At 37.6% G+C, this 27290-nt stretch overlaps 1 protein-coding gene across 1 annotated transcript; it reads right to left on the reverse strand.

The window, feature by feature from the left end:
* Positions 1-311: 311 nt before the first annotated feature.
* MACC1 (MACC1, MET transcriptional regulator) lies at positions 312-27290 on the reverse strand. The gene is made up of 5 exons (XM_003788488.2): positions 27287-27290; positions 19279-19401; positions 15809-17850; positions 12116-12304; positions 312-552 (listed from the first exon to the last, which is right to left on the reverse strand). Exons 2-5 carry the CDS (start codon positions 19391-19393, stop codon positions 340-342), a joined length of 2559 nt encoding a protein of 852 aa, XP_003788536.1. The 5' UTR covers positions 19394-19401; positions 27287-27290; the 3' UTR covers positions 312-339.

Below are 27290 nucleotides of genomic sequence, written 5' to 3' on the forward strand. Positions count from 1 at the left end.
GCCTCTAGTCTATCCATAGATGCTACATTTATTCCAATGCTTATTTGTTTTAAGTTAAGAAAATTCAATGAGACTTTTAAAGAAAGAGAGGGCTTTACTTTCTTTCCTCAAGAGCAAAGCAGCTTAATGCTTTCATGTGAAGCACACACACGTGTTTGATGATAAAACTCACCCTTGGTTATCTTTAGTATGTTCTTTCACCAAAAAAAAAAAAGGTAGATTTTCAAACGTGAAGAAGATAAGTAGCACGCTTTTCGGAGATTCTTTCTTGCACACACATTCTCCCCCTTCATTCTCCCCTCCCATTTTCTCTCCCCTTAAAAACACATCCTTCATTTTCTATACTTCCTCGGAAGTGGAGAATGCAGTTACTCTCAAAACCTCTAAAGAATTTACTAGTATTAAAGCTCCAGTTAGGTCTCTCCACTGTTTGGTCACAGGGTTTTTCATTCTGTCCAAAGCTGATTGAAGGTCTTGTAATACGTCTCTGTAGCTATTTCCGTAATGAGCGCTCCAAGTGTAGAGAAAATCATAGGCAGGTTTCCACATCATCTGTAAAGAAAAACAATTAGACGGGAGTAGTTCGGAAGTAGAAAAGAAAGGCAATATTTTGTAAAAACAAGGTATAAAAGCCTTTTAAGATTTAAACGATAATAGAATATCAATCATACATGGGATTATTTAGTGTCATAGAAAAAATGTTCTAATAGCCATAAGTTCCCTGTTATATCCCTGTGTTTTCAAAACTAGAGGTCTTTTAAATGATTATTAAGTAGACTTTCTTTTTTATCCATCACCTTTACTTTACCCCTTACCTTGACATTCATATAAACATTCCTTGCACAATTTTTGATGAAAATGAATGTTATCAAGATAAACTTTTTACTCTCTGACAGACTTTTAAGGTAATAACTTTTATTGCTATATGCATCTGTTGTGAATTTTTGGACACCAATATCATACCAAGGAGCTACAGAATATATTTAACACTCCAGCAGGTCTATAAACAAGCAAAAATGGAGCTTCATGATCACGTCAAAATGAAAGCAAAAATCTACTTCTCTAATTTCAGCTATTACTTTAATAATGCCTGTTACGAGTCAAAAAAAGATCAATATTCAACACTACTTTGCTTTCCCCAAGCACCTCCCCATACCAATGATGTCATTGTTTCCATAGAAATAAACGTACGTCAAAGGGAAACTTCACATACAAACGTGTATGCCATGGTAACCAAGGCAACCAGGCTCAGAGAGAATAGAGACAAAGGCAGACCAAAGAAGACAAATTGTAGGAATACACACAACACACACACATAGAACTTAAAATGAATTTTCTCTAGGAAAGCAACACAGTGAGCCCTGCACTTATAAATGGATATTTGGAATATGCACTTGATTACTCACTTCTTTTTTGGTTTCACTAAACTAATTCAGTTGTGATTCCATCACTTGCAAAATGTAGGAACACAGAGTCTGAGCTAAATATTATGCAGAATCGCTCTTTCAAAATAGAACCTCGCTTAACAATAATATCACATGAAGCAGGGCCTTGGGGTATGATTTTTCACCCTCCTCCAATATCCCCAAATAGTCCACACTTGAAACTAAAAAAACTGAAGACCTAAATAAGGAGTCCTATTATGTCCAATTCAATCCACATGAAGGACTCAAAGCATAATGTTATGTTGTTTTTCCAAATAAGCATTCCCAAGGGGCCACAAACACTCCTAATCCTCACCTCTCTTGACAGAGCTCAATCCTGCAAGATAGGGAATAAAAGATAATTATCAATGTTATACCACATCAGAGTATATGATGAAGCAACAGAAATTATCTCAATTTTTTATATAAGATTCACCCTTCCCAATCAGATTTGTAAAGAATTTCATCTTCCATCACTGTTAGAATATAAAGAAGGTATTCTCTCATCTGCATTTCAGAAGTCTTACATTGAAACCAAACCTCCCAAAGAACAGGTTGCCAGCAATGGAAGATAAATTGAGTCATAATAATAAAACCTTTTTGTCAGACTCAATCTTGGCTGTCACTGTTCAGATACTAAGAAGTGCCAAACAAATGTGTTATCCTGTAATAGGTAGATCCTGTCTGTAAAAGCTCTGGGACCTACACCTGATACTAAACTACTGGTACTTTATTTTTCTATTTGTCATGCATTGTTGAAAATAATGGTGTTTAAACTAAAGGCTTCTGCAATTAAGTCCCTTAGTGATTGAGTCTCATAAGAGCCGTATTTGAGATATAACGAACAGTAGCTGAGAGCATTTCAGTAACGTGGGGATGGCACAGGAGATTAGCAAAAAGTGTTGGAGAAAACAGGTATCTGTGAAGAACTGGGAAGGGGTAATATATAGGTTGGCCTTCAGATTCAAGAACCTTTACAGTCAGAAGCAGTCAACATGGTTCCACTGACTTTCCAGGTAGAGCAACTGACTTTCCTGCCAATTGTTCAGCAAGACTATGAACTGCTGTGTGTAGAGAAGCCCTGGGGCCCAGTCAGGAAGCAACTTCTCAATGCTGCTAATGGCAGGAGGGCGGGGAACATACCCGGGTGATGCAGAAATTAGAAACTACACATTCAGAAAAGGTCCAATGATACATCTATTCACAAACTCACACAGAGTACCACAAACTCCCCTCAAATGTGGCAATTTGTACTAATCACAAGATGGTCCAACCAGTTCTTGCAATTCAGAGAAAGTTGGTTAGAATTCTGAGTTCTGGGCCCTACTTAAGAACTATGAAAGTGTATAAAAACTTTTCAAGAGTCCCTTGAAGGGTTTGATGCCCATAGCACAGTGGTTATGACACCAGTCACATACACCAAAGTTGGTAGGTTTGAACCCAGCCCAGGACAGCTAACCAACAATGACAACTGCAACAAAAAATAGCTGGGCCTTGAGGCGGGTGCCTGTAATCCCAGCTATTTGGAAGACTGAGGCAAGAGAATTGCTTCAGCCCAAGAGTTTGAGGTTGCTGTGAGCTGTGACACCATGGCACTCTACCAAGGGTGACATAAGGAGATTCTGTCTCAAAAGAAAAAGAAAAAAAAAGAGTCCCTTGAAGTAGTCTTTAATGCAATGAGGAATATTACCCTAAACTCATTTCAAATTCTCTGGAGTCTAAATCTAATCTGGCTAGAAATTAGTATAATAATTTTGGGCTAAAAACACTAGGGCACTGGAAAACCTCATAATTTGAATTACAATTCGAGCAAAATTTTGCATCCAATTTTTATTCCTCTTTATAGCAAATTAAAACTGAATATTTTTTCAGTACAAAACTTAATCTTCCATATATGGAATCATTAGTGATCTTAACACAGTAAAATACTATTGTAGCTCACATATCATGAAAATATTCAAAATGCAGCATTGTTCATTGATTATGCTACTTATTGAATCAAGATTTAGTAACTACAACTACAAAAAGTCTGTAACAGCAAAGAATAAGTAAGGACTATAGCACGGTCCTTAGCATTGAAAAGAGATGGGTAGTTGCACAAACTCTGGCCCAGATTTTGATTTGAATTCAAACTTCGAAAGATGGAGAATTGAGGGTTAATGAAGATTAAAGAGAAAGCACAATACAATACTCAAGGAGAAATGTTAACCTTCTTTAGCATAAGCAGAAACAGAGTAGGATGCTAAAATCATTATGGTGTTGGGGTACAAAATTAGACGGGCAAGTATCATAGGGAACTGAGAAGAAATGGGAACAAAAGCTTAAGTCAATAGTTATGTACTTGATATGCTAATAAAAATACTAAATTTTTGGACCGAGGCTTCTGTTTTCCTTCAATAAGCAAATGGCTATCAGGTGTGTAAATATGACTTTTTCTATATTGGACTTAGCCTTGACAAAACTTGATTAACAATCCAGCTTTCATCAATACAATAAACAGTCTAATAAGTTGCCTGTTTGTCCTTTGTGAAATAGATCGATGACATATGGATTCAAGTCCTCAAATCCACTCTTATTTCTTCAGCATTTTAAAAATATTTTATTTCACCTTAGTTTTCCTAACAAAGTGAATTTATGTTATCCACGGCAAAGACACAGGGGGTGAAAGGCAGAGAGACACAGAAAGGAACTTGCATAGAATAGCAAACAATAAACTCTGCAAAATGATTCCCGAAAATACACAGCCAGCAAGATCATTAAAAGTTCTACATTTTGGAGTAAATTACAAGGAAAGCCAAGTCATCACCTCTGGAAATGTTTGAAGGAATAAAATGGGTAGAAGAAATCATTTCCCTAAGTGAAGTCCTCCAGAGACTGCTGAGATCTCTCCCAGGTTTCTATTACCTTACCTCTAGTCAGTGTTTTAAAAATAGTTCTTCCTCTCTTGCTCAATGTCATGATTAAGGAAAGATGTGCAGAAATTGTGCTTATGCTTCAACAAATCAAAAGGAAAGTGTGCTCTTGAGGGCTTGTTTTGGTGGAATTATTCTTAACCACCAAACAAATTCTCTCAGCTGTCTCATTTCTACCACAAACATTTGCGACACGGGCTGCGTGCTTACACTTCCATTCTCCGATTTTTTCAATGTTAACCTGATGATGGTATAAACACACCCTTAAATAGGCGTAAGGCTAATGAAACTGGTTGTTAATTTCTCATCTATGTTCTTTGATCCGTTTATACAAACGGCAGCAGCATCAGTAAGTATTTCATCTATCAAGTTGAGCAGTTTTCCAAATCCTAGCACTTGTGCAGAAGGAGGATGTCTTATCTTTAGATTATCTTCTCTAAAGAGGAATGAAACAAGGGAAAAGTAATAAGTGAGATGCCAAAAGAAATGTAATAGGAACAGAGACACACAAAATAGACAGTTTTCCCAATTTAGAGTGCTTATTCCCAGAAGCGAAGAAGACTCATTAGATAATGCACTAGATAATAAAATGCACCATGAACAAAAGCAATTCAGATTTTAGCCTGGCACTCGCTTTTTTTAGCTCATAAAATAGGCATAGCATAAGAATGCAATTGGTTTTAACTACCTTTAGATAATTACATTTTGCCACATTGAAGGATGAATAATCCACCTACTTTCTTCATAAAATTATGAGAGCTGCATTTCATTTTAAGTACCTTTAACTGAAGAAGTATTTAGGCAAGTTTGTTTTGTTAATGGTTATTACACGTGTTCTATCTTCAGTGTGTCACTAACAATATCCAGATGAGACTTACATCACCTGTCATTAGTATGTGCATAGTGTTTACATAAAGATAAGATTGCTGTTATCTTCAGAAAAGAAGAAACCTTACTTCCTCATGAGAAAGATGCTGCTGGCTTAAAACTTCACCTAAAATTCTCTTGAGAAAGTCTGTTTGGGGACAGTGAGCTAAGTTGGTGTAAGAATAACCACTTGGCACTTTCAGGGGTTAAGCATGAACCAGAGGAAGATAGAGGATTGTTCCTGGCTGGTACATCTGTTCATGACATCACAAAAACCTCAGGGTCACACCGTTCTCACCAAGTCCTACACAGTAGGATTCTTCACTGCCTCTTCATCACCGCCACCACAAACATACATTTGTGGCGACATCTGAAAGCTGATTTTAAAGAAAGTTGACTTCTGTAATCAATCATTTGTTAATGTCAGCATTAAGACAAATGAAGGTAAATATCACAGCAACAGCTTGGGATTTGGAGGCACACAGCCTGGATTTAAATCTAGACTATGAACTCTCTAGCCTTAGGATCTTATGTGAGCTATAAAATTTCTCTAGGTTCTTATTTCCCACCTGGAAAATGGGGGGAAAGAGTATACCCAATGCCATAAAAGCATTGGTATTGAAAGCAATGGGTGGAAAAGTTTCTGACACGTACCAGGTTCTTGATTAACACTAGTTGTGACTGAATTTGAAGTTAAGTAACAGAATCACTGTTGAGAATCTAGAAAAAGAATCCAGATCGCCTAGCCATAAAGCCAGGGTCATTTCACTAAAGTTATCACCATAAATATAGTTCTATACTAAGCAGTTACAATAAATGCTGATCTTACCATTCTTAGGAATTTGGTTTTCTAAAATTCCTATTGTTGATGCTTTCCAATAATAAACCATGATAAAGAAAACCTGAAATGGGCGATGCCTGTGGCTCAAAGGAGTAGGGCAGTGGCCCCATATGCTGGAGGTAGAGGTGTCAATCCCAGCCCCCACCAAAACTGCAAAAAAAAAAAAAAAACCCAAAACCAAAAAACCTTGAAATAGAAAAAATCAACTAATATCATCTCTAAATCCATTGTTAAGTGTTTTTATATTTAACCTAATATAATTATTTCTTTTTGATATCAGCATTGTAATGAGACATACAAGGTCTAATTAAATCAAAGATCACAAAAATACAGTGTTACCCCAGGAATTTCACTGTACTATCTTTATTTGCTTTCTTCCACCATTTCAAATGCAGTATCTTTTCAAAATTAAAGGTTGTAGCAACAAGTATAGAATTGTACAAAGTAGACTATGGTAATCTAAATACTATCACTATGTCAAATCCCCAACTCGAATAATTAAGATTTGAAATATCCTTCTACTCACCTTACCAGTGGTAAAGGGATTTCCATGTTAATACTTATCATTTTCTTAAGACATTGTACATACACTTATCACCAAAACCCAAAGAAGTATCAAGGCTAGAACTAAACCAGGCCCAGATATAGAACCAGACAATTCAACACTGCTGTACGCAGAATCCCGGAATTGCCAGGTAAGCCAGATAACCATTATGGTCCACGGGCATTCCTTTTACCTTTTGTAAGAGAGATTTTTCCCAAGAAAATTTTAAATGTTGTTAAGCCTGTAAGAAAAGATGACAGCCAGGTGTCTTTCCATTTTCTTCATGCCTTACTGTTCTGCCAGTCTCTCAGAAGGGAAACCTTGATATCACTGCTTTTTCCTTACCTCCATTCCTTCTATAGTAACTCTCAACTGTATTACTAAAAAATTTACTCTACTTTATTCCCTTTTCCCAAATCATTCAATGTTATATAGTCACCGAATTCACCTCTCTTCATTTCCTCTTCCTCTTCATCAAAGTAAGAAATAATATGCATTTAGTGGTTATAATATGCAAGGCATTGTCCCAAACTTTTCATATAGATTATCTCATTTGATCTTCTAAACATCCAATAAGTAAGACAGCATTATTCCCCTCACTTTACAAAAACGATTAGATTCCTGGAAAAGTCAAGCAATTTGTCCAAAGTTTTAGGCTAATGGATTGTAGAAGTGGACCAGAAATCCAGCTGGGAATCTTAACCCCTATGTTCAGGTAGGTAGTTATAGACACTGACCACAGCTCCACATCTCTCAGTAATTAAAAAGATGAACTAGCCTCTCTAGCTCACCTCTTCTCAGTGTTCTCTAGAACTTGTCAGTATCTAGAAACACTAACATCAATTTCTAGTCCTCTACAATTATTCATAGACTATCTACCCTACAGGATGTGTCTCCTATAGCTACTGACCACTTTGTTCCTGTTTTGGTAAGTTAATTCTGAAAGGGCTTAGCATCATACATCACAGTGGTCAGAACTTCGTGTTAAACAAGCTGGATTCAAATGAGAGCTAGCTCACTTCATAACTATGTAACCCTAAAAAATTATACGAATGTCACTCTTCGTTTGCATATATGTAATATGTAAATGGTTATAATGTCCTCCTTACAAACTTTGTTGAGATGAGATATCATAAAGAAAATGCTCTTAATGATTAGTTGACATTCATTTAACACTCAGTAATGATAACATGCACTTCTTTAAAACATTGCAGCCATTTAGATGTAACAGTTTACCCTGATGCCTAGGTCAAAATAAAAATTTCTTTCAAGATAAATAAATTGTGTTTTTAATTCTGTTTGTGTGTATTTAAAAAGAAATAGCTCGTACATCACTGCTGAGAACTCACAAGCCCTGAACACGTAGATGAATTGAATACTGAAGGCAGGGACATAGAAGGAAGATACGAAACAAGCGGTAAGAATTCCATGAAGAATCTTTCATTGACTTATAAAAAAATGAATAAAATTAGCTGTTTGAGAATCAGCCACTTTAATCAAGGCATAGAATGAGGGACTCTGAATAGTCAACCTGCCAGTCAGAAAATTATGAGGAAAAGATTGTGGCTAGAATTGATTAAATGGTGACCACAAAAAAATGAAAACACACCTTATCAAGTATGACTCTCTATGAGGAAGTAGGTTCTGTGTGGGAAACCATCAGGAGTGTTAACTTCACTGGGCTTTCATTGGGAAAGTGGCCCATTCGGGCCATCAGATAACAAATCATCTTCAACAGAACTATTGGTGCCATGGTCAAGGGAGAGCCCAGTGGGCAAAGATAATTTTAAAAAGGAAGTGAACTTTTAGTATTCTTGGGTAATAAAGGTCTCTATTGAATAAGACAGAAAACATAAGCTATACTGTCAGACAAGGGGCCAATTGTAAAAATGATAATAATCCCTAGAAGGCTATGTGAAGATCATCCGTGAAATCCCAGTACTTCCCCTTGTAAAACATAACCTTTCAGGAGACTAAATTTCTAATATTTTATTGATTCCTTTAAAAAAATCAAAGCTATAAATATCTTCAGAAAAACTCCAAGAAATTTTCACTAACTTTCACAGAAAAATCTTGGCAATAGCTAACATTTTTGTATAGCACAAGCATATTTGTTTTTCAAAAGAAACATATTTGGTTTCTAATAAGATTCCAGGCTTTATGGTTTTATAAAATTACAAAGTCATATAAAAAGTTGAGTATCATTTCTTAAAATTTCACTTGAGGAAATGATTAAAAGGTGATGTCCTCAGAAACCTACAATGAGAGGAGTTTTCCTCTTCTTAAAAAAAGAATAACAGGCTCAGTGGTTACAGAGCCAGCCACATACATCAAGGGTGGTAGGTTTGAACCCGGCCCAGGCCAGCTAAACAACAATGACAAATGCAATAAAAAATAGCTGGGCATTGTGGTGGATGCCTGTAGTCCCAGCTACTTGGGAGGCTAAGGCAAAGAGAATGGCTTAAGCCCAAGAGTTAGAGGTTACAGTGAGCTCTGATGCCACAGCACTCTATCCAGGGTGACATAGTGAGACTCTGTCTCAAAAAAAAATAAGAAATGGTAAAAGTATTCACAGAAATATGACAAATGTATTAACATACTTTAATCTCTCACCAGCTTGAGGCTTGATAAAGATGTCAGGGCAAACTTTGGTAGTACCATAGTGTGGCTTGGAAAAGAGGACACATCCCAGCCCTGCCCATATCTCCCAGCTCTCTGCTTTGGCTGCCATATTGAAGAGTGGATAGGGGAGGGAAGGTAGAGTGTAAAGGTTAAAGGCCATGGGCTCCAAAGTCAAGGTCTGTGCTCTAAACTTGATTCCATGAGTTTGCAGCTCTGCACATTTTAGCAAGTTATTTACCCTCTGTATATTTTTAGAATATAAGTATCTGTCCCACAAGTTTTTGTTGAAAGGATTAAATCAATGAATTTTTTGTAATGTTCCCAGAATAGCACCTGGCACAGAGTAAGTGCCAGATAACTGTGTGTTAGACACAATAAAATTAGAACAAAGGGATGAGAAGGAAGTTGGAAAGGGGAGAGAGTGAGTGAAAGAGCCTGGCTGCAGGTGCTGGCACAGAGAGAGCGATGTTTGGCACCTGTGCCCACTGAGGAAATGAGACAAAGGAAACAAAGCAGTGGGGAACTGGTAGACCTTGATATCACACCAACCCAATTCACTTCCCTCCCTCTGCACATCCTACCCAAAACTAATATCACTATGTTTTCAGATTAATTGCTAGACTTACAAAATGGTCATATTTAAAAATCATCACCTTTTTTTTTTAACAGACTTAATTCACTTTATTCTTGTATAAAAACCCTATGTTGTAGCCACAGCTGGAGCCTGGGTCCTTAGCACAGAGACTCTGGTGTGGGTCTTGACAAGATGGTCAGTGAATTCTTGGTAAGGAGACTTGGTGAACACTGTCTCTTTCCAGAGATCAGGAGTGAGATAGCTATAGATCTTGGAAATGGCATCAAAAGTGGCCTTGGCAAAGTTGCCCAGCGTGGCAGTGCAGCCCCTGGTTGAAGTGTAGCAGTCATCGATCCCAGCCATCATTAAAGAGAAAAAAAAAACATGTAGAGCTATTTACAGGGGAATGGAAACATTAACATATATTTGCCCATCAGTTAGGTGGACTCACGGGCAAAGATTCCTGTAGATTATTGAAAATGTTCTTGGGCCAATACACCATGAATTTCTTTCAAAGCATTTAACAACATGGATCAGAGTGATGACTGTTAGTATTAATCGCAATAACTAGAAGTAGAGCCCATACAAGGACACCTCGGGGCTTTTCTTTCTGTCTCTGGGAACTTATGAACCTCAGGCAGAGACTTAGTCATTTGTGACTGGGGCTGTGCCAAAGTAAATAACAGAAAAGGAGGCGGCTTGCCGGCCTCCATCAAGATGTGGAGGAAGACAAAAGTATAAACACCACAATTAGAGAGAAGCCAGATGCTTAAGCGGGCTGACAGAATAAATAACTCTCTGATAAATAATCCTCACCAAAAGTCATTCAAAAACAGAGACTTATTAAGGAAAAAAAATGTTCTACTTTTAATCAGATGATTTTTTAAATCGACGAACTGAAATATCAGAATCCGAAGCACATATCCCTCGTAACACCGTTCTTGTTTCCTTCTTAAGGGTTTCTCATCTCTCAGCTCATGCAATGAACACTGGAGCACACTGTGTGTACCGCACCAGATGCGGTATTGCGCTCATTTCTAGGCTGCAATTTCCTCCTAAGTCTATGGAGATAAATGTCGTCCAGGAGGGAGAAGCATGCCCTCAGCTCCCGGCTGCTCCTGGATAATGAACCTTGTTTTCAGAGGAGTCCTGGCTGGAGAGCCAGGCTCTCGGAGCCCAGAAACCACCTGCTGATACTTCCCCACAGCGGCCAGGATTCACCAGACTTGATTTGATTCTTTACTCTTCATGCAAAGGTGTCCAGAATACTCACTTCAAAATAAGAAAATTTTCTCCAAATATTAATACCCAGCTCCATGCCTCACAGCAACATGGAAAATATAGCTTTTGCTCTTACCAAGTCAGCATGTAATAGGAGAGAGAATATTTTCCAAAACTTAAATATCTTCAAAACGCTCACATTCACGTGACAGAGAGCCACAGCCGGCCATTGTATGCGTGCTCAGCAGTGGAATATTTTTATTTCGGTAATAAAAATTGACTCAGATTTCTTTCTGATAATCTACAGAAAATATTTTATCTAACATGTGCATGCATTTATTTTAATATTAATAAAAACACTATTTGTATGATAAATATTTACTTTGTACTAAGTGCTATTATTATGCATTTGATGTCTATGTAAAATTATTGTACAAAAAATTGGGAAGGAGATAATAAAGCTTTTTAGTATCTATCTCTCCTTCCTGGCAGCTCCACACATCTACTCTCTTAATGCTTCTTGTCACCAAGCATTGTTTATCACGAATGACTGAATTTAACCTGAGGCTGATAAATACTTACTGTTATATCTCCTTCCCTTGTTCTGACGTGGTTCTATCTATTCCCTTTATGTATCTGTTTTATACCTCATATACTTCTAGACCTGCCTACATGACCCAATTTAATCAATTCATTTCATCAAAGACCATGTTAATATGAAATCCAACAGGAGAAACATCAGTATTTTAAATGCCTTTTGAGAATGATACATGTCAGGTGCAGTGGCTCATGCCTATAATGCTAGCACTCTGGGAGGCTGAGACAAGGGGATTCCTGAGACAAAGGGGATCTCTCAAACCCAAGAGTTTGAGGTTGCTGTGAGCAATGATGACACCATAGCACTCTACCCTAAGTGACAAAGTGAGACTCTATCTCAAAAAAAAAAAAAAAAAAGAGTGATGTATGTGCATTTCTGATTACTGGTGCAATGACTTCAGTGAATCACCTTGGCTACTCCCACAATTAATCTATGAATGTGTAAGGCTTGATTACATTGGTTTTACTTGGTCTCCAACTTTTCACTATTGAGTTAAATTTTTAAAATCTTACCTCTCCAGCAACTTCCCCAGATTTTCCCCGGTGAGGATTTTCATATGCCTCCATTTGTTGCTTTGTGAGTCGTACTAACTTTTCAGCTAGTTCCCTCCAGCCTTTTCCGAGTTTGACAGCTGAAGTCAGAATAGCAGCCTCCTGGGTGAGATGTGCTACTAACCCTTGGCAATCCATCTTTAGCAGAGCCTGCAGCAAAGATTACGTGTCATAATTAAAAGCAACTAATTTGAGCTTTCTTCTATATTAGATTTTTCATGACATATTCTAGGAATGGAAGTCTTTTTTTAACACACATAACACATATAACTGAGTTTTCTAAAACTCAAAAACTTCTTTCACTTTTAAGTAAATTCAACATGGAAACTACAGTGGATATTACCAAACCAGAATTAGGGGACACTGGAGATGTTCTCAGTGACAAATTGGGTGTTAGGTAAACTACTCAACTAATATGCTATTTATATCTTTATATTTATATTTATATTATATATTTATATTATAATATATAAATAATATCTTGGATTGTAATAGCAGGAAGTTAATCTAGACATTTCCAAAGGTACTCTGGAGTACCAACAGTCCCTAATTTATCAAACTGGGGTTGATTATTTCTCACAAAAAATAATGCCTTGCTTTACCAGAGGATGGGCTATGGGATTTCTCTACAGTGATCACACTGATGATGGTAAATATTCTGTTTTTCATCAAAAGATGATTTAAAAATGTCCCAGAATCATACCTGCTGAATAAAAATCAGACTCTCCTTCAAATCGAACAATGCTGTTAATGTTTATACATTTGAAAAATACATAAATTAGAAAAAACTCACTAAACACTAATATAATTGCATTAAAGATAAACCACAAGGTGTTAAAGGTAAAATACTTAGTCTTCTACACTGCAAAATAAGCACCCATCATGCTATTTTTTTTCTTCCTTTATTAGGCATTTGAGTTTTGTGACTCATCATCATGTTTCAAACAAGTCTCCAAGTCTCTGTTTTGCTTTGAGTACATTTAAAACGAGGAGATTACACTTATCTGTAACTTTTCTCTGTTCAAAGATGCAAATAGAGTAGTCCTTCTTTATCTGGGAAGGAGGCCTGACAGTACAGATCATAACAAACCTACATGCATGTCCGCTATGCCTTTTCCCGTACATTTACACTGATTATCAAGTTAAATTTAAAATTTACACAGTCAGAAATTAGCAATAACTAATAATGCAACAGAACAATTGTAACAATACACTGTGATAAGTTATGTGAATGTGGACTCTCTTTTAAAAGAGACATTGGGGTAACTGAAACCACAGAAAGTGAAAGAGCGGATAAGACCACTGTGAACGTGTTTGGCAGCCCCTCTCATTTAATGGCACCAAGAAACTTTATCTACCAATAGGCAACAATAAATGATAATGATTGGCCAAGGGAGGCAACTATGAAAGCCCACGGTGTTCATTCCCATGGAAGTATACAATTAGAAGGACTAGCTGTGGGTTTTATACAAATACTATACTGAGCCATACTTTCAGATCGAGGAGTGCCGGCTTCCCTGAAAAATAATACTGAGCCAGCAGACCCCTGAAGGTGCTTCCAGGGAACTGTGGGGTGGGTATGCCAGTTTCTTGTTTTAGGGGAAAAAATATTCACTCTGAGTCACAGAAGCTTAGTTTAAAATTAAGCTTCATAAACTACATGAACTTTAAGTGAATCACTTAATATCTCTATTTAATGATTTTTAAAGTGGATGCAGTAGCAATTCCACCTCCTCTAATCCCTCATAATCATTATGAAAATTGAATCTGATGCCGAGGTGCTTTAGAAAAGGTCAAGTGTCAAGTATATGAGGACAGCCAGTTTCAAGGTCTAGAGACAGCTAAAGACATTAGACCCCGCAATCTTGCCAGCTTTATTGGCTCTCTTCTTGCCATTCCAAGTAAATATATAATCCAAGAAAAATGTACACTTACTATGTAGATAAAATTTCAAGTGACAACTCTTTACCCCAGGCTTTAGTACTTTGCCCCTCATACAGAAATCCTGAAGCCTCCACTGAGTCACAGTATGAGCTGTGGGGCTCCTTTGGGAACTCCTCCCTTGAATAGACTTTCTGACACATGGTCTAGTTAATCAGCCACTCAAGCCACTCTATTATTATCATACCCGCTAAACTGCAGGGACGATAAGGCTTAAATTTTCAGACCATTTGGACGATGTAACATTTTTAAGCCACCAAGAAAAACCCCACAATTTTCTGTTTGGAATCTTTGCGGGTGCATACTGAAAATGAGCTATGAGAGGCAATGAACTATTGTAAAGTGCGTGTACAGCCTCCACCAGGTAGAGCCACGTCCACTGAGATGAACTCTCTGCTGAAAACATTCAGTCTCCACGACTCTGATGGCCCAGAGACCTGGGAAATGCAGCACGCCTAACACAACTGTCCACCTCGCAACTGGGCAGTGGAGCTTTTAAATTGTAACCCTTGTCAGTATTGCTGGGGAATCATCAAAAAATCATAATAATGGAGAGAAAATGTTTCATATGTATTTTTTCTCCTTAGCATATAGATTATTGTTTATGTCACAAATTACATTTCTCCTCCAAATATTTTCTCCTTTTATGGCTTGATTAGAATTTGGTATAATGCATGAACCTACCTGTCTAATCTCACTCATCTCCTATAGAGTACTGTCCTTTCACCGTTATAATGCTCTGTGAAACACACACATAAACATATGTATAATACTTACACAACCATTTTCACATGCATTACATTTTGTTTCAAGAAGACATAGCAGTTTTAAGTATAATTTTGGAAAAGTGTTTTCAAATATCACCTCTGACTAAAACTAATGGTGGGGCCTTCAGCAAGTAGCCTAACTCCTACACCAGGGCTGTAAGATGAAGATGCTACTACCTCTGCTTACCCCATAGAACTGTTATACGGCTCAGTGAGACAATGTGTACCAGGTATTCAGCACTACAGAAATACTAGGTGCCATTATTATTATGATTGATACAGTCACATTTGAACCATGTTTTAGAAATATGCTCTTCATTTTTTAATTTTTTACTTTAATGACAAAACGGTTCTTTATAACACTGTACTGAGTCTGGGATAAATGCTATGCTGAAAAAGATGACTTTGAGAGTCCTGTTAAAAGACGAGGATGAAGCTGAGAGTTAACAATCCCTTTGTTTGGGATGTAATGTACACACATAACATGCAGGAAAATATTTAATTGGTAAAGTAAAGAATATTTATGATCTGTTCTTTAAAATACTGAAAAGTGGACCTCCAAGCATGGCCAAGTTAGTTTGGGTTCAATTTGCTCATGTTTGCTTTCATGTTATAGATCTTCTTTGAGACCTAAGGGCTGTCTAAATATTTGAGAGAGGAAGAGAAGCCATCTCTTAACTGTTAAGCCCAGCAAAAACAGAACCTCTAATGTTCCTTGGAGAGATGATCTTTGGGAGCCTGTTTTCGGTAAAAATCACAATTGAATCTCGAATTTTAAAAACCAATTACATGATCATACAGAAAAATCTCTACATCTGCTGAAAAGTAGCTTCAATTTATTTGAGATCATTCATTTAAAAAATTTTCTTCTCTCATATGTTTGGTTATAAATATTGCTGTAAAGTTCTCTATAGTAAATACATTACTATGATTAAGCCGTACTCACCACAGTAAGTTCATAAAGAAACTTCCTTGTATTTTTATCTGCGTGGCAATCTTCCTTTAACTTTTTTACAACATAAGAAACTTTTTCTGATTCTTTGTCTGCTTGCGTTGGAACCAAATTGTCCAGTGCCAGATGTGGGTAACCGAGGACATCAGCCAAAACATTCCAGTCATAAACTTTTTCCGACACCAAGGTCAGGACAACCGAGTAGATATAAGTTAGTTTTTTTAAAGGCAGAGCAATTTGTTCAAGAAGATTTCTGGTTGTAAAGACACTGTCTGATATAGACATGACTTGCTCCTTTGAAATCACCTTGACGTTTTTGCAATGCACAAGTCCAACCTTGCCTCTGAGGACTCCCACGTACCATTCTTTTACTCTGGACTGACCAATAGCTTTTACCTTACCCTCTCCAAGAAGTCCTATTGTATCCCCTTTGAAATACTCAAGGAAGTAGTCAATCTTGCTTTTTCTCAGGACTGTCTTCAGGGTGACCCCATACTTGGTGAAGTTCAATATTTTATCTTGAAAGGTGGGATAGTTGACAAGCACTTGTGGTGGTGAAGGAGCAGACGTGATCTCCTTCTCCTCTCGCAAAGAACCTGGCAGATTTGAGAGCCTTTTTAGGTTCGGGGCTGGATCAGGTGTAGTGATGAAGAACTGGGCAACTGCTTGGCCATGGGGAGGCTCCACCTGAACACGGAAAACAAACAAGTGCATGTCTCGCCGGGCAGCTAAAGCGAACGCAAAGTGTCGATGAACCACTCTCCCCGCCTCCAACTGCTGTTGCGGAATTTCTTTGCTTTCTCCTTCCGCCTTTACTTCAAAATCAGGGTCACATGAAGACACAGAAATACTTAAATCTTGCGGCTTATCTAGTAAAAATGAATGCTTCCCCCAGAGCTGAAATACCACGGGAGATGTGTTTTTTCCACCCTTCTTAATATCAGAGATTGTAAGCTTTCCTGGCATGTAACTGTGTCCACAAACCGTGAAAATAACGGTGAAATTAGGATGGCTATATTTGGGTCCATAAACCCCAATGGAGGTGGTTTTGTGGATATAATCCCAAACGGTGGCCGCTGGGGACTGAATAGCTTTAGCTTGTGCAGCGACCACCAGATACATCACCTTACTCAGGTCCGTTAGTTTGACTTGGATGGTATCTTTATAAACGTAACAGCCGCTTAACACCTTGAAAGGGCCTTCTTTATCCAGGCTATGTAAACACACTATTTCTGTCATGACTTGGCTGAAAGGATCTTTTCTCACCTCAGCCCCGATTTTCATCTCCAGCAAAATGGCTTCCATGGTATTAAGGTTGCTCAAGGCGATTTCCAACAGCGGGCTCACAGTGCAGGAAAGATTGTGGTTAAGCATTTGTGGAGGATCAAGAAAAGCCCTTAGAGACACCTCTTGGAATTCTCCCACAGTTACATGACCTTGGGGCACATGAATAGTGATGTCCGATTCAGGTAATTGGACTGACCCTCCTTGGTGGTTTAATTTGCAAACTATGGTGATCTCTGCAACCTGTGTTTGGGCCCATCCGGGGTTCTGATGAATGGTATTCAAATCCAGACAGGAGCGGGCCAGCTGGCGTTGACTTAGCCAGGCCATTTTATAAGCCTCTCGGTCATTTTGAAGCCATTCTAAGTCTTGTGCTAGGATCTGGTCAGAGTTATGTATACTCCGTGGGGCGTGTGCTGTGTCATCTAAAATGTCCAGAAGTTCTGAAACACTTTTAGATCGTCCAGATTTCCTTGAGGAGGACTGCCTGAGCAATTTTCGCACATCAAGTTCATCACCAGAGGAATCAAAAGAGTTTCCATTTTCTACTTCTCTTAAAAAAAGAAAAGGATCTTCCTTCAAGATGGAAATATTATCTCTCTTCCGGTTGTTTCTTAGCTGAGTTATGTCATCCAAAAATGGGTTAGAAGCAGACAGTTCATTCCAAAATGGATTTGTAACTTTGGATGCATTATGGCGACGGAAAGCAAAAGCATCTGGCCAGTTGTGAGGAAGGTCTGGGTCTTGACATTCTGGTTATTCAAAGAAAAACAAAGCAAGACAAAGATGAAGTCGCATTCTGAGATAGAACCCAGGTTAATTTTTCCTATAGCTTAAAATCTCAGGACTTCATTTTCATTTTTTTCTCTTGGATATTTGATCTACTAGCTAGCACAAACTCAATAGTAAATTTAGTCCCATTTGCAGGGAAGGAGAAGACAAATTTTCTACCAAGTGATTTTGACCACATGTAATGCTCTTTTATCTTAAGACATCATGATGTATAAACTGAAGAAATACATATTTAATACTTTAGATAATATTTTTAAACATTTTCCCTTAAAAAATCACCCAACTAGCATGCACTTGTGACTTATTATTTTATGTTTTATTTTAACAAAAGCCAATCTCCAATGTTTAGGAGTTACCCAGATTTTCCTAAACATTGAATAATTGATCTCATCCCGGCTAGAATATTGATGAAATGTTTTTTTTATTTTTAGATAACATTCAATATGAAAAAAATCAAATACATCTGTTAAAAGATAAAATAATTGTTAAAAATGATATGCTGAATTAAACAATCACCGTTAGCTCATTCTCTGAAAATTTGCATTGATGAATTTTAATAACATTGAAATTTCTTATGAAAAATGAAACGGTCTTTATGGAATTTATTAAGCTTTTGTGGGTTTGCAATGACAGAGTGGTCTTACCATGAGGAATAGAAATGTTATTACTTTGGAAAGTGAGTGTTTTAGGCATTAGCAACACATTAAAATATTCCCATTTCTAGTATAAGAATCCTTGTAAGTCCCACAATACTGAGGCCATGTTTTTATGGTTATAGCATCTCATATTGATCATTTCTCTCATGAATAGTAGTAGTAACTGTGGATTTGGTAAATCTGATGCTGCGTTAGAGAAAATAATGACTAAAATAGCCAACAAAATTATGAGAAGTTCTATAGGAAAAAAGAATTCAAGTAAGTCATCAAGACTTTTTGTTTAATATATGTAAAACTATTATCTAGATTGAAAGGCACTGAAGTGTCATATATTAAAAATTAGAAGATGAATTTTGAAAAACAAAAATGGTATTTCTCTAATTTCCACACTTTTCTCCAATTCGTTTATTTCTAACTTTCTTAAACCTTCATGAATATTGATTAGGGCAATCCAGGGTTCTCTTTTACCTTTAAAATTCATTATAATTATTTCATATACCACTCATTCATTAATAAATCTTTGCCTCTCTATAATGTTTATTATAATCTATTCACTGCTATTTTACTTAGTACACATTTTTTATAATAGTGTAACTATTTCTCTGATAAAATTGTCATTTGGTAATTCTTCCAATTTTCTGTAACACTTTTCAGAGGGAGACCTTCAACAGCTACTGGGGATGGATTGATTCACTTGCGCGGGCAAAATTACAAAGTTCTAATTTCCTGTACCTGGAATACTGGAATTTTTGGAGAATTTTGGGGCTTCCATGTCAACAAAACTTTCTTCAGACCTACTCCGTGAGATTCCTCCTGACCAAAAATGGGCTGGTTCACTGATTAACATTTTTCCACCTACAAAGTAAGTAGATAAGTATTTTGTAAGCATACATGTACAGGTTGTCAAGCAAACATACCCAATATTTGTATGTGTTACACTTACATTTTAAAGACTGCTTATAAAAACATGAGGGCCCTCTTCTTCTGATAGGATGCTGGACTAAATATCCTGAAATATGTCAGTGCAAAGTGCTCAAATTCTGGATTAATACCAATAAGAAATCCTGGAAATGCATTAATGATCCCATAAAAAGTAACTAATGAAAACCCAAAGGATAATAAAAAAAAATAGTAAGTTAAAACCTCAATAAACCGGCATTCCATTTAGTAACGGCAAGCCTAAATATTACAAACCTGAAAATTCTCCCCAAATCTTTCTATATACTGAGTGCAATTTCAAAATAAATTGTAACATGCCAGGTGTATGTTTGTGTTGGTAAATGCGTCTTAATTTTTTTAATTTTTTAATTAACATATTAAAATTCTCTATATTATCAGGTACCCTATATTGTTTGGAAGCTTGTTGTTTTGATGTATGTTGTTTTCAACAACATAAAACAACCATAACTTCTTAAGCTATTTTAATATTTATGTAGAAAAGCAAAGGAAATGATTAGTACTCCAGATAACCCAGAAGAAGGGCAGGATGAAAAGGAATGTGCCCGACTTACCAGATGTCACCATTTATGATTACTGTGTGCTAAGTACGACGACATGGAATCGGAACAGAAATATATCGAGAACACAGAATGAAGACCCCAGAAACTGACCCACCCTCACATACGACATGCCGAGAGGTGTGGAAATGATCACTCAACAGTGATGAGACCAATGATGCTGAAAATAGAGTACATTCCTTACACACACAAAAAATCAATTCCAAGAGATTAAGGAATCTAAAGGTGAAAAGAAAAACTCTAAAATTTGCATAGAGAGTCTAAGAGATTATCTTTATGCTTCCTAGAGGATTTCTTCAGCAAGGGACGCACACATGCAAAATGCAAACCACAAAGCCCACATACATATCAAAATGGGAAATTTTGTGTATCAAAAATCACCATTTACAAAAGTAAAAACAAACACCAAAATCTGGGTGAATTTATGGCCATTGCATATGACTGTAAAAAGAAAAAGAAATTGGTTCCCAAAATATATCAGACACCCCTCCCAGAAATCAAAACCAAAATAAAACCATAGAAATCTCTGAGAAAAGATGTAGATAAACATTTTTAAAAAGAGGGAAACATGGGCAGGGCTCAAAGAAGTAGGGCACCAACCCCATATGCTAGAGGTGGCGGGTTCAAATCCAGCCCTGGACAAAAATTGCAAAAAAAAAAAAAAAAGAGGGAAACATGAATGGCCCCCAAATACCCACATATTACACATATTAAAATATGCTGAATCTAATAGGTATAATAATTGGGAAAATGCCACATGAAACACAATTACCACCCAGCAAATTTATAAACATAAATGGTGACATCCATTATTGACAAAGGGAAAGCCTATATACTCCTGGGGGAAATGTTGATAGGTGTCACCACTTGAAAATTAATCTGACATTATCTAGGAAGGATGCCCAGAATCGACTATGCAGGAATTCCAATCCCAGTTATTTGTTCTAGCAAAACCTTGCATCTGTGCATCAAAGAGATACACATGAATATCCATCATGCATGTTGACAAAGAACTAAAACTAATGAAAATATCCTTTGCCACCATCTGAGTGTATAAATAAGCTGTAGTATTTTAATATGGTAGAGTACTACACAGCTATGAAACCAGATGAATTCTAACTAAAAGTACTAATCGTAAGTTTCTTATTGCTATGACTCAGCCTTCTCTTTACCTATAGGACTTCTCTTGGTTCCATGTCAACACTGCAAAATAGGTATTTTAAATTGGATTTTCAAAGTGAAAAATGAGTCTCAGCAATGGTACCTAACTAACCTGCAAGGTCATTGACTTAGAAATAGTTACCTATGCGTGTTATAGCTACCACACACGCAGCCCATCACTCTTCCCTAGCTCAGACCCCAGGTTCCCAGTGGGACATTCCGAGGCTGCCCCACCGTCCAGGTCACATTTTCAGTTACGCAGAGGGCCCATTCTTGTTCTCCTTTGTGTGTTGACCACACTTCCTTCACATTTGCCCTTTCTTTTTCGTCACACCCTACTTTAAGTTCTTGATTTTTTAATTCAAAGCAGTTCATTCTTTTTAAAGAACGCAAAAGTCTTTTCTGGTACCTAAGAAACAAAAACCAATTAAAAGAAGATAGAAAAGAGGGACTAGAGATTAGGAAAGGAAAAGAAAAGAAGCGTGTGTTCTAGATAAATAAACAAATTTGTTTGATAAATAAACAAATGCAAAAGTTGTAAGGTGACATACGTAAAAACTCAAATGTTGCAATAGCAACTTTTTTCCTGGGAGAGGGGAAACCACATCAAAAGACTGAGTAAGGAGTGGAATTATGCAATATGTAAATTTCACCGAGACAAGTTTCCTGGCGGATCTTCAAAATTCTGTGGTTGAGTTTACCAAATATAACGTCCAAAATTAGAAGTTCTTAGCACGCCAGGTAGCCAAAACTTCGAGGGAGGAAAACTGAGCTCAGGTCCCTCAGCAAAATTTAGCGAATCAAATTAAAATGAGAAAAAAAATATTTAAATGAAGAAGTATTTTTCAAAAGATAAAGTATATTTTAAATGGAAAACTAAATTAGGCAGCAGTCTACTAAAACTGTTTCATTTTTTGTGGGGAAAAAGGAAAAATGAACAATTGATATCCAAGGTTCCTTTGAGGCATATAATCCTTGAAGTGAAAAATGGTTATAAGCCAGTGAAACATAGTTACAAGTCCTCAACTACATAAAAGTCAGGAATGGTGCCCTATGTAGCTCCGGTCCTGAAGGATCATAACCTGGCAGAAACCAAGGCACCACACGGTCCTTGGCTGTAGTGCTTTGTGGATTATCCCTTTTCCTTAGATAGCCAAGCATAGGTCTTCATTATCCATCAAGGTCAAGGCAGTTGCTCTAAACCTCAATCAGGTGGAGGGTTTGATCAGACATGGTCTGCCGAAATCACCATCATGGTTCTGAGCAAGAAGGTCTGAGGTTGTGCACAAAAATTCTGAAAAGTTTTCAAATGACACTGATGTGGTTCTGCAGGGCATGTGCTGAAAACCACATTCTGAAAGCCATCGCAGTAAGATCCTTCCCCGGCCAGGTGGTTCCCTAGCTGCTCTCACGGTACCTCAACAAATCTTTCCCATCTTGATCTTTCTGTAGGTACACACCTACTCTCTCTCTGTCTCTCACACACACCCCTCACAGTACCACAGTTCTAAATCTGCATGTGTTTCTCTGTGAATGAAGAGAGAGGTGGGATAAAGTTGGATAAAAGCCCTGGTCTGGCAGGAGGAAGGAACCAAGCTGCTGCTCTGCCAAGCACAGTGCTTGTTTATACAGGTGCAAACCGCACTTGCCACATTTACCATTGCCCTGTGTTTTTTCCCAGTTAAACTCCATACTCAATGGCAACTGCTGTCCAAAATAGCATGTTTTAAAACTTTGTCCACAAAAGCATGAGGTCGTCTTTGTTGGAATGAGTAAGCGGGGTAAGAGGGGGCTAGCATTCATTCACTTTGGGATGGGGTCTTTCAATATGCCTTTTCCAAAACAGCTATTCCGATTTCACATGATCCATCACGTTTTTCCTCAAAAAACCAATAAACAACGTGCTACCCTTTGTTTATTTTACTATTTAAATTGATTCCTAAGCAACTGGAAAGATTTACCAAAGGTACAACTTAGCAAAAGATTCCAGAAGATTTTAAGAAGGGGAGGAGTATGGTGTTTGGAAACGAGTAGCCAGGGAAGCATTACAAAATAATTCTTCCTTTAAAATGTGTCCTTTGAAGTGGTTACTGTAGTAATTACCAAGTGAAAATTGCTATTGTTAGCTACCTGGCAGGTTCAAAGTATTTTCTAATTAGTCCTTAAACACCTCTGACATCTGTAATCTCCAAGGATCTGTAGTGTTTAACTCTTTCCACAACCTGTAGCATATTTTACTCTTGACTTAGGTGGTATTAAAAATACATCCACATAGATTGTAATTCAGATAGTTGAAAGTGGATAATAAAATGTCATGACAGTGACTGTTGGACCAGTAGACTTTTCCTTCATCCCCCCAAATGCCAAACCTACCCACATCACATTGCATTAGCTCGTAAAAGCAGCTGATACAGAAGGCCTGCACAACCGGCATAAAAGCTTCACTAAGGAACCATAATCAACCGTAGACATTCACTGGCTGCGATTTTGCTGGACATGACCAGGGTGTATGTGGCCTTTGTGGGCCTTACCCGACCCCAGTGCACCCTCTGATGCGCCAGTGGCTGTCTCTCACTGGTGGTATATACACCCTCTCACCAATTACTGAATACTTTGTGTGTTACCTCTGATTTTTCTTACCAAATATTTAAAAAGCCTAACAGCTTGACAGGGAAAATGTCAGCAGTCATTTGTTCCCAGCAAATGGTGTGAGGAGATTCTCCAGGGAGGGAAGCAGGGACCCGGGTGCCCTAAGTATTCATATGATGCCTCCAACCCTGGTAACTCGGAACATTTCCTTAATGCATCATCTTGTTGATACGACTGTGTCAAAATGTCTTCCTACCAAACCAGGATTATTCGGATGTGATGTGTGGCTAAGGCAAGAGGGAATCAAGCCCACTGCCAAGGCTGGACCTGCTTGTTCTGATTTTATATCATGCTTTCTGCACCTTGCCTTTCCCCTCATAAAGAAGAAATATACAATCAACATTCAAAAAATGGGTAGGATGTCATTTGAAAGTTCAGGGGATGTTGCATGGAAATAGAAGCATGTAAAAGAATATTTTAAGATTTCTGATAAGTATCTGTTATACGTTAGCAATTAACCTAAGAAGGTTAATTGCTTTTAGAATGAACCTAAGCATATATTTGACTATCCATAGATATTCATCTTTTTAATTTAAATTCCCCCCAGTGCGTTCATGTTACACCCGTGCTTTCAGACACACACATACAGATTCACACGCTGCTTTGGTTTTTAAAGAATTTGAGAAAACTTACAAATATTCAAATAACACAAGTTTAAACAAGTGTATGTTATTCTTCAGTAAAAAAGTTCAAACTAAAACAAGAAAGTGAATAAATTAAGGAATCATCTGCAGGAAGTCGAGAGGAAGATAAGGCTAAAAGTACTTCCACAAACATCATGTGTAAGTTCCAGAACACTTACTAGCAATGGCCCACTCATTTGGCCCCATGCTTTCTAAGAGTGACCACAGCAAGAGAAACATTACTAGTCACAAGCTTCCCAGGGACCAGAGGATACAAACAAACCACTTAGCAGAAGCACCAGTATTACCAGGAATGAAGAGGAGTAAAAAGGAGGTACAATTTGGAAATAACATCCCCAGCCCCGCCTTTTACGGTAAATCTTTTTACAGAACTCTTTCTTAATGTGTGTTGATGTCATCTCACCCCAGGGTAATTGTCGAGTTGGGTGGAGAGCAGTGGGTCCAGCCATCTGCTTCCCTATTCTAAGACAAGCACACACATCACGTTACAGGCCCCAAAGGATGGGACAGACCACCTGGTCCCGTAAAGCTCACTATACTCCGTTCCTCCAAACTGAGTTTCTCTTTCCATAAAGAGCCAGGCCAGCTGTTTCTCTTGAAGACCCAAATAACCAGCCAAGTAAAAGATGGGAGCCACATTCCCTTGAGAAAATGGAGATGAGTAGCTAAACTATTGCCGGAGCAGATCACTCTGCTTCCGCGTACCATGCTGTGATGTGGGCCACAATTCTCCTTCTCCCCCACTAAGGCTTACATGTACCAACTTGCAAGGCTGCAGAGCAAGGCTTGAGTTCCTTCACTATGGAAAACTTTTAATACAGTGTTTTTATCAAATCCCCACTATTGCTATAAGATATCCCCAGTGATGTATCTCTCAAGTTTAACTTTAAGCAATAGGTGATGTTTCAAGGAAACCTTAGGAGATAAAGTAACTACAAAACCTGTCCCTGGTAACTGAACAAGTTTCACTGTTAGGTGAGTTGTCGGAAGTGACTTTGTCTGGGTAATTATTGACCGTAAGCCTTTTTTTTTTCTGTACACTTCATTGCAAGAGAAGTTTCCGAAATGTATTTTTCACAAGGTATAAAGGTCAACTCCTGATTAAGAAATGGTAGAACCGGGAGCGAGATTTACAGTGTGGCCAACCAAGTTGAACCCGCCGGGCCCTCACTTCCGTCGTCCTTTCCAAGGAACTGAGCCTAATTCCTTATTTGTTTTCTTATAAGCTTCATAGTCTGCAAAGCTCTGTTGCTTCAAAAATCATTTGCCAGTAAATCATGCAATCTCCCTGGTTGTCCCCTACCAGCAATGCTTTTTCTTTTTTTTTCTTATATGTAAATGTATTTTGATAAAGTAGAAAGAATTCAAGCTTTGGAGTCAGAATTCTCTTATTTCAGAACTTTGAGTAAAAACTTGGGAAAGTTTCTAAACATTTCTGGGATACTGTTTATCTTCTGTTAAAACATTAAATCAAATAAACAATAAATATTATTATTACTATATAATGATCCTATATCCCTTGTCCTGCTGCTACAAGGACCATATGGAATCCTGCATGAAAAGTGACACAGTGAGGTGATTCTCTTTCTCTTACTCTGGTCCCTGAGCACATATAGAAATATATATGTGTGTGTGTGTGTGTGTGTGTGTGTGTGTGTGTGTGTCTCCCCAGCACATATAGAAATAACTTTGCAAGCTGGGCCTGCTTCAGAATCTTGTCTTCTCACTCAGATGGTTGAGACACCAACTTCACTCCTTCAGTTGCGGAGGAGCAAAAATGACTGCTGATGGGGTGGGGGGTGGTCTCAGGACCCTGTATCCTCTTCTTTACTCTCACAGCTATCATCATGGCTCCTGACAAACAAGACCCTGGGCTCATGGTGACAGAGTAGACAGAACACAGTCTTTGAAAATAGTTGGGAATGGTTCAAAGCAATGCTCAGAAATGAATTCACTGAGAATCATCTCTTTAACTAATAAAAGTTGTTGTAATTGTATGTGAATTATATCTCAATGAAACTTTTTTAAAAAAGCACCAGCAGTGCATGGATGTTCCCTTTTCTCCACATCCAATACCATGGAATATTACACAGCCATAAAAAAGATGGAAACTTTACCTCTTTTATGTTTACGTGGATGGAGCTGGAACATATTCTTCTTAGCAAATTATCTCAAGAATGGAAAAAAAGGTATCCAATGTACTCAGTGCTATTATGAAACCAACACTTAATCACCCATACTTTCATACAAATGATAAAACACAACCAGAGCCCAGAATGAAGGATGGAAGAGGAGGGCGAAAAGTAGGAGGGGCGTGGCTGGGGGGAAAGAGGGTAATTGGTGGGACCTCACCTATGGTGCATATTTCAAGGGTCAAATTTATTAAGGGTAGAGTATAAATGTCTTAACACAACAATTAACTAAGGGACGTGAGGACTATGTTAACCAGTTTGATGTAAGCATTCCAAATTGTATATAAAATCAGCACATTGAACCCCATAAATGCAGTGATGTACACAGTTATTATTTAATGAAAAATTAAATAAATAAAAATCTATTCACCAACTTAAAAAAAAGGACCTCATAAAACTTAAATTATATACCATAAATCTTCAGTGAAAATGAGTAGGTGCTTTAATAACTCTCAAGAACTTCTTCCTTTCCCCCCTCCCTCACATCTTTGCCAATTCTGTTGGTTTAACAAGAGTAAATTATTAGTTACTGACAAAGAAACTTAAAGAATATTGGAAAGGAGGGAACAGAATAAACATTG

This window comes from Otolemur garnettii, unplaced genomic scaffold, assembly GCF_000181295.1.
Source record: "Otolemur garnettii isolate 467f Iridium unplaced genomic scaffold, OtoGar3 scaffold00028, whole genome shotgun sequence".
Taxonomy (NCBI): domain Eukaryota; kingdom Metazoa; phylum Chordata; class Mammalia; order Primates; family Galagidae; genus Otolemur; species Otolemur garnettii.

Bases quoted from the DNA above. Each gene is read 5' to 3' on its own strand.
- MACC1 (XM_003788488.2), bottom strand. From the start codon at position 19,393: ATGTTAATCAGTGAACCAGCCCATTTTTGGTCAGGAGGAATCTCACGG. The intron at 17,851-19,278 runs GTACAGGAAATT...TTGAATAACCAG, and splicing joins CAAAAATTCCAGTATTCCAG to AATGTCAAGACCCAGACCTT. The intron at 553-12,115 runs GTAAGATTTTAA...TTTTCTTTACAG, and splicing joins CTGGGGAAGTTGCTGGAGAG to ATGATGTGGAAACCTGCCTA.